The sequence below is a fragment of the Cyprinodon variegatus genome, unplaced genomic scaffold (assembly GCF_000732505.1).
Source record: "Cyprinodon variegatus isolate N-32 unplaced genomic scaffold, C_variegatus-1.0 Scaffold243, whole genome shotgun sequence".
Classification (NCBI taxonomy): Eukaryota; Metazoa; Chordata; class Actinopteri; order Cyprinodontiformes; family Cyprinodontidae; genus Cyprinodon; species Cyprinodon variegatus.
Window position 1 is genome coordinate 965,667 of NW_015150696.1, and position 7,582 is coordinate 973,248.

General features: G+C 37.8%; 2 protein-coding genes across 2 annotated transcripts; one reads left to right on the top strand and one right to left on the bottom strand.

Moving 5' to 3' along the window:
- Positions 1-1,263: 1,263 nt before the first annotated feature.
- On the bottom strand, positions 1,264-4,818 carry alkbh1 (alkB homolog 1, histone H2A dioxygenase). Its single transcript, XM_015381845.1, has 6 exons — positions 4,675-4,818; positions 4,444-4,552; positions 4,162-4,324; positions 2,846-2,936; positions 2,342-2,535; positions 1,264-2,254 (listed from the first exon to the last, which is right to left on the bottom strand). The coding sequence occupies exons 1-6, from the start codon at positions 4,816-4,818 to the stop codon at positions 1,819-1,821; spliced, it is 1,137 nt and encodes a 378-aa protein (XP_015237331.1). The 3' UTR covers positions 1,264-1,818.
- A 24-nt stretch (positions 4,819-4,842) lies between these two features.
- On the top strand, positions 4,843-6,845 carry slirp (SRA stem-loop interacting RNA binding protein). The gene is made up of 4 exons (XM_015381846.1): positions 4,843-4,959; positions 6,069-6,127; positions 6,252-6,359; positions 6,460-6,845. The coding sequence occupies exons 1-4, from the start codon at positions 4,893-4,895 to the stop codon at positions 6,526-6,528; spliced, it is 303 nt and encodes a 100-aa protein (XP_015237332.1). The 5' UTR covers positions 4,843-4,892; the 3' UTR covers positions 6,529-6,845.
- Positions 6,846-7,582: the final 737 nt, after the last annotated feature.

Here is a 7,582-nt window from a genome sequence, read left to right on the forward strand (position 1 = left end):
TTACCAGTGGACATCTGATTCAGATCCTTATTAAGAGATACTTAGGTGGACTAAACAACTTACCGTAAAATAGATGTTACAATTTTCAGCTTTATGGCTAAGATCTTGAATCTTCAGAGATCTTTTAAAGTCAAGGGCCACCTTAAGCAAAAACCTAAGGGTCATCTAATTATTATGAAAAGCAGAGCTCGGCTTTATTCCAATACTTTTGAAATTAAAAGCCAAGAGAAAGAAGAGGCATCCCAGCAAGACATTGGGGAGCACCTATAAGTCCTCGCCGTGACATCCTCATAGCACCTACCAAATAAAAGCTGCATAAACAGTGAACATACTGTGGGCCTTTGTTTCATTTTAAAGTGTGAATCATCTGTGATTTATAGCTATGTGGTGCCATTTTTATCTAAGTGTGGTGGTTTGCTTTTTTTGCATCACAATCAGCATTTTACTCAATTTAAAACTCAGCTGGAGTCTCTTCTTTTTGGAGTTTACAAAAATGTCCCCATATTTCTGCATGAGTTTTATTCTTATTTCCCAGAAAATACAACAAACATGCAACTTCAACTGCTCAAGTTTACATAGCACATCTGTGTGGCTCCAGGCTGCAGAGTATTCTGACTGTAAAGCTCTTTCAATGCATGAAGAGCACAGCAATTGGAACAAGATGTAACACAGGGGCGCAAAGAATTTAAGATGATGTTCTGGTACTGATTAAAGAGGAACCCTATTAATTCAGATGTCTTTGGCATTAAGTAATATTTATATAACTCATATGACAGATAAATAGTTGCAACCTTTACTGGCACTTAGTGGGAAATTCAGGTGAAATTGAAGGATTCACTTCAGATCACACCTCAGTAAAACATATAAAAATCAGTATTTAATATTAAGAGAGGGTTCATTAAGCTCAAATACTGTGCAGTTTTTAAACATGGCCCACTCAGCTTTAATAAATGTACAGTTATGTAGGATTACCTAAAAAAATAACATGTGCATACACATTTAGGGATAAATAAAGGACTTTGTTTATTCTAATTCTGTTGTTTTATTTTTGGGGAGGAAAGCTAAATAACAGTATCATCCAAGGATAAAAAATAAACATAAAAGATTTGCCATCCATACATCTTTTCTGATGATTACCTTAAACATTTTTTTTTTTTACGTTTTTCTCTGTTTAGACGATCTAACAGGATGAAACCATAAAGACTCTCCCTGGTCAGTTGATCGTCATTAAGAAATAAATGCAAAAAAAAAAAAAAAGGGAACAGTTTAGTCAAGAGGGAGAATTTTATTTATTTAAATATAAGCTTAAACAGGGACATATTTGCATAGTTTGGTGTATATCAAAGCACTTCTTTTGGCATATTTTTTTTGATTATTTGATTCCACCTAGTGGACATTACTAGTTACTGCTCTTTGCAAAGGTGGAGCCAAAAATGTTATTCTGAACACACAACACGGTGCTTTTTGTGCAACACATACACAGTTTAAAGTAACTAGTTTTATTCATCCTTTTAATTATATTTTTGATTTTACAGTAAACATATTTTCAGAGTAGAGCGTATAGATGAGGTGAACTCAACAGCACGATAGAACCAAGAAAATGGTCAAAATTATTGTATGTTTAAAAAAAAGTCCAATTTTAAACTGAAAGTCTAATTTGAATCTTGAGAGATCTGAAAATAATTCTATACGTTTAACTCCAGGTTGAGAATTAAACATCTGCAACCATCTTAAAACTAACACTTGACTTCACTGTCTGAAAAATGTAATAAATCCATTTAATTGTGGCTTCATTCAGTATAAAACACATTGGCTGTTTTACGTTTCTACAGTCTCCACAGGGTCACTGCAGCTCCTCTTCCTTTTCCCGTTGTTTCCATTATTGTGACACTCAACAACTTCATTGTCCTTTTGAAGAGCGAGAGGTGGCTTCTCTGGAAGGGTTTGTCCAGGCCCCAACACTTGTCTGACAGTCATGTTCACTCTTGAGTTTTGAATGTACTTAGAACACACGTCCCAGTCTTCCTCTGACACCGGCTCCAGCACACCCCCCATCTGCAGGGCCAAGACACAGCTGGGCTCTTCTAAAAGCGACGCACGCTGTGGTGGTGCTGGGAGAATCCGTGGGACGGCATGATACAGCAACCTGCTTGGCCCTGACATCACCATCACATCTCCGCTGTGCATAAACATAGCAGTGGGGGGATCTTGTCTGTGAGGTCCACCCAGCAGGAAGATAGCCGACTGTCCGAAACTGGAACAACAAAGCCTTGTTACTGAGGACACTCCAAGAATTCTGCAGCATTATCCCACTGAAACAGTTAACTGATATTTCTCTCACCTGAGGGACAGCAGAGGACGAGAATGATCGAGCTCTGACTCATCCACATGGATTCCCAGAGAAGAATCTGATCGGTAGTAGTTAAGGATGGCAGCCTCTGAGTTAAATCCGGGGAAGCCACAGGCAGCTGTTATTCGGAAGGAAAGCATGTGCAGATCAGCTGGGAACGGAGTATAACTGTTGGCAGAGTAGGTCTGGGAATGGAAAAACATTGAGAACATGTTATGAAAATGTAAGAAAAAAAATTTATTTCAATGCATCATTCCTGAAAGAAGAAAAATAACATAAAAACAATCATTTCTTAAAAGATATCACAATTTTATACAAATATTTGTTTCAATTTATGCTGTAAGATTTCTTTTTTTTTTTTTGGAAGATTAACTGGCTTATAAATGCCCTGTAATAAAATAAAGAAGTAATTTCAGACCTGATCAGACACAAAAATTATATTTGTATCTATAATTTAAATGTTTCCATGTGACTGTCTTCACCTAGCAAGCTCACCTTGGTGTCCCAGTTGTAATGGTATCCCAGCGTTACCCAGCGCAGCCTCTCCAGTAGAGTTTTTGGTTGCCTCTTTACAGAGAGGGGAGACCTGTGGATTGGATGCAGGTCACTACATGCTGGCTATAGAATGCCCCTTTTTTTTATGTCAGCCACTCTAACACACGGAAATGGCACCATCAGACATCATCTCTATGCAAAAAGAGATTATAAATAAAATAATGAATCTTCAAAACCTTTCACTTCTTTTTTTCATTACAAACCTATCTGCTGATTGGCAGTACAAGCACTTATTTAATGACACATTTATGCATGAAACTTCTACTTGTACCCTATGGCGTAACAACACAACAATGGGCCCGTAAGCAACATTATCTGGGTGGGCCCCATATGAAGTACAACACATGATAAAGGTTCAGGATAGGGCAAAGGTTCCATAAATCGGCCAAGAAGATACACTTATGCAATTCTCAGTAGTATATGATCACACCTCACACCCAAAAATAGTGACTGCGCACCACGAATGGAACCATTGGTGACAGCTTTAGTGTATTCTGCTGTAAAATGAGTCTTATCAGGCTCATCGGGCTACCTTGAGCTTCACAGCCCCCCTCCTCACCCACGCTCTCTCCATTCATCTCCTGGTCGCAATATTTACTCACTGTAGCAGTAACGCCCACCTCGCCCTCTTCGGCTCTTTGAAAGAACGTGTTTATTTTGTTACGTTTTTTCAGCTCTTCCAGCAGCTCTTCTTTCCTTTTTCTTTTCTGGAATCCGCTTAAGTGCCTCTTTTTGGTATCCATCGTTGCTAACACATTCTATGTAACGGATATGGTTTTAATCTACGCTTTGGATTACCCTAAATTCCAAATCGTAGTGTAAAAAATAAAATACTCTAATACATTGTTCTTTTATGATCTTTATTACGGTTTGAAACAGTTTATATGAGTATTTTTTTTTAACAAACCGTCTAATGAACTATACACAGTTATTAACATAGTAATTAAAAGTACCACTGTCTGCTTTGTTATCAGTGTCGTGTTTAAACGGCTCACCATCATGTTGAAATCTGGCATGTATTGGGGTATAAATAAGGTCCGGTGCGGTCAGTCAATTCAATATCAGGTGGGTTTAACGGGAATTTTTTGCACCATTACGTCTGCAAAGAGACGTCCTAGTCGACAATTGCATAGGGGGCCTACCAGGTGTCAGTGATGTGGCCCCTAAGCAACTGCTGTCTCTGCTTACTGATATTTACCCCATTGGTTGTACTCTCACTGTATATTTCATTCAATAATACTCAGAGCTTCTCTTACCGGATGGCTTCCACACTCCTGGCCCAGATGTCCTGCGTGTCACAGGGTGACATATGCATGTCCAGATTGCAAACGTTTGGTTTCTGAGGGTATGTCTTCAAACACTGCCTGACCCAGAAAGCCTGGGAGCCCCGAAGGAAAGGATTGGAGATGAAAATAAAGCCTAAAAAGAGAGAAGCGTTGAGTGGGTCATGTGCATTGTTTTGATTTAGATCTTCTGATTCCCTTTAGGGTAGAAATTAAAGAGAAGCTCCCCCAAACCATCCTTTCAGAACCACATACCTGGGTACCCCTGCAAGCCGAAAACTCTCCAGTCTCTGACGGGCTGTAAACCAACGCCTGCAGCCTCTTCATCACTTACAGCACCCGGATCCAGTTTCAATGGGACAATCTGTTAGTTTAAACACAACATATATATCGGTCAACATCAACGTTTCCCTTTATCTCCAGGTCTATAGTAACATATCTTATTATTTTTCTAGCTTTAATTCACATTTGAATCATTTTAGAGACCTTTCCTCCTGCTGTTGCTCCGCTGCCAAAGTCTGTCACTTCCCTGAGGTCTGGAGGAGGCTCCCTTCTTTTATAAAACTTAAACATTTTCTTAAAAACATCCTCTCCGCTTTCTGCGACCATGGAGGCCGCCATCTTGGCCATGACGTAGCACGCTGGCGGCGTGACCCACGTGTCCATAGACGTCAGAGGTCAGACTACCATCTCAAGGAAGCAAGATGGCGGCCCCGTCCAAGAAAGTGTTGGAGGTGTTTGTGTCTAAAATCCCCTGGACTGTAGCAACCAGTGAGTCCTCCTAGTTTTTAAGTTTTTATCGAGTTGCGGCGGTTTTTCTTTCTTTTTTTCTCTGAAATCTTAACTGGAAAAATGTTTTTAAAAATATATATGTGATGTAACGCACGTGAGGACAGGAAGGTCAGCTCAGCTTCTGATTGGCTAGTTTTAGTGCCTAAAGAGAATATATCCTTATTTATTTTCCCATTTTAACTGTATACATGTGTTATATTTATTTTATGTTTTAAATCAAGACGTTTGAGAAAGCGAGCTCAGTTTCAACCTCAAAGATAAGTCCACAATGGTTCCTGTAAGCTTTTTGATGAGGGTTAAATAACTGCTTTTAGTTAAAATTGTAAATACACGCCTAATTTCTGGAAGCATTTATGCAGATCTAGAAATATCTGCAAGGTTCTGATTACATCCATCACAGTTCTGAGCGTAGATTGGCCCCTTAAAAATATACCAAACAAATCTCTATAAAACTAAATTAAGTCAGATATTTATTCTTGATTGATGATTCTCTTATTTTTTTTATTGGTCTACCATGTCTTTATTAGTATATTGTTTACCTTTCCCTTACATTCGAGCTGTGACTTCAAACAATTTCATTTATTTTATGTTCTTACATTTTTGGTAATAATAGAAATCTTTATATTTATTGCATAGAGGGCTTTTATAAAAAAATAAAAATAAAAAAAAGTGATCCTTTATCTGTTTTCGTTTTGTGCCAATAATTGACTTTTTTAATAGAGCCTGATTTGTTAACACTGGATCATCAGATTTTCAAGCTATTATTTTGTTTGTAAGTGTAAGTGCTCCTTCTTAAAACTAGCTGACACCCTACAGTCAGCTCGGTTTAGGGAAAGCTGGAGTAAAATTCATGTTATTGTGAAATGTATCTAAATAAATTAATACAGATAAAGTAACATAAACATGCCAAAACATCTTTTAAAGATGGCTCTTCCTTTCCAGGTCTGAAATACTCCAGACTACAGTAGCATTTAGGATGAACTGGTTGACTTAATTATTATTTGTATTAAATAAATCTGTTCAACTTCAGGATATGAGAGGATACATTTATCTGTTCTGAATTCCTAACTGATCTGTTTATATTTCAGAGGAGATGAAGGAGTATTTCGGACAGTTCGGCACAGTAAAGAGGTGTCTCCTTCCATTTGTAAGTTTTTTTAAGCTGATAAGTGATTTGAAAAGATGAAGATGGAAAATATTTGTTCTTGTCATATTGAGCACGGTTTGTGTGGGGGGATTTTTGTCTCAATGTATACTCTGTGATGGATCAGGACAAAGAGACCGGCTTCCACAGAGGTTTCTGCTGGGTTGGATTCTCCACAGAGGAAGGACTGAACAATGCTCTGCAGAAGGACCCCCATATTCTGGAAGGAGCAAAGGTAAATGACAGAAACACATTTCTAGGTGGTCTGAACGGTTTCAGTTTTAAAAAGAAAAGGTCAGCTTACTAGATTTACTGATGATGTTCTTTTGTTCCAGCTTCAGGTTCAGAGGAACAGACGTCCCTTCGCAGGACAGAGGTCCAATAAAGACGGAGACTCTGATTGAAAATGTGGTTCTGCTGAGCCGATCAGACCAAACAGATTTTTTTTTTTGTTGTTGTTGTTGTCGGACTCCATTATTCCAGCTTCTTTGTATTTAAACAGCCAATTCAGACAAAAACGTGATCAATGTGTCTGGATCCCAACATCATAAAGGATTTTTTCTTTATCCAGTCTCACTGGAACTGAGCCACAACATTGTCAGTTTTATTTTAAGTTTTGTCCTCTAATAAATTCTGTATTTATTGTGAGAAATATTCCTCTCCCTTACATAGTGTCTGTTGTTTTCAAGCAATAAAAAGTGTTTATTGTTACCAATTTACTTGGTTTTTATAATGTTTATAATACATATGCATAAAATCATTTAGAATGTGCCCAGGGAATAAGATTAATTTGTCATTATGGCAGAGGCCTCTGACTGCTGCTTAGTTTTCTTTGCACCGGTTCCTCATTTTTCCCCTGCTTCCCTGGGAGGAGACTCGGGGAACGGCCTTGAAAAAGCTGGAGGGAAGTCTCTCTGCTGGTGTGGAATATTCCCAAGCAGAGCTGAAGGAGGTGTCAGAGTAGAGGGAAGTGTCTCCTCAGACTGCTGCCCACTGCGACCTGGTCCCACATGAGTGGAAGCTAACAACAATTTATTAAAGCCACATATTTCTTTATAGCGTCCAAAAAGGTTCTGGCTAGATATTTAAAAACCCTTTACAGAATTTGCAAAAATTGATCTGCATTTCGGTTTTTCCTTAAACAGTATTTTGTGGATGGTTTATACATTCAGATCATTGAGAAGCAGGCCCTGCTCAACACCTGCTATTCATGAGGATAATATGTTAAAGTACCTTTTGTATTTAATATTCTTTGCATGAAGTATCAATCTTTTTTTAAAGACATTTTGAATAAATGTAATTTAAATTTTTATGGAAATAGCAGGAGGATCATATTTTTTATTTCAACTTATTTTACAAGAAAAAAAATATAGATATATTTGTGTTGCAATACTTTATTTTCAGCAAAGTAAGTAAATTATTGGTATAGCACATTTTCACAAGAAAAATGCTTTAAGT

Coding starts and splice junctions, on each gene's coding strand:
- alkbh1 (XM_015381845.1), bottom strand. CDS start 4,818: ATGGCCAAGATGGCGGCCTCCATGGTCGCAGAAAGCGGAGAGGATGTT. Junction 2,536..2,845: donor ATTACAACTGGGACACCAAG/GTGAGCTTGCTA, acceptor TTCCATTCCCAG/ACCTACTCTGCCAACAGTTA. Junction 2,255..2,341: donor CGTCCTCTGCTGTCCCTCAG/GTGAGAGAAATA, acceptor TTGTTGTTCCAG/TTTCGGACAGTCGGCTATCT.
- slirp (XM_015381846.1), top strand. CDS start 4,893: ATGGCGGCCCCGTCCAAGAAAGTGTTGGAGGTGTTTGTGTCTAAAATC. Junction 4,960..6,068: donor CCCCTGGACTGTAGCAACCA/GTGAGTCCTCCT, acceptor TTTATATTTCAG/AGGAGATGAAGGAGTATTTC. Junction 6,128..6,251: donor AGAGGTGTCTCCTTCCATTT/GTAAGTTTTTTT, acceptor GTGATGGATCAG/GACAAAGAGACCGGCTTCCA.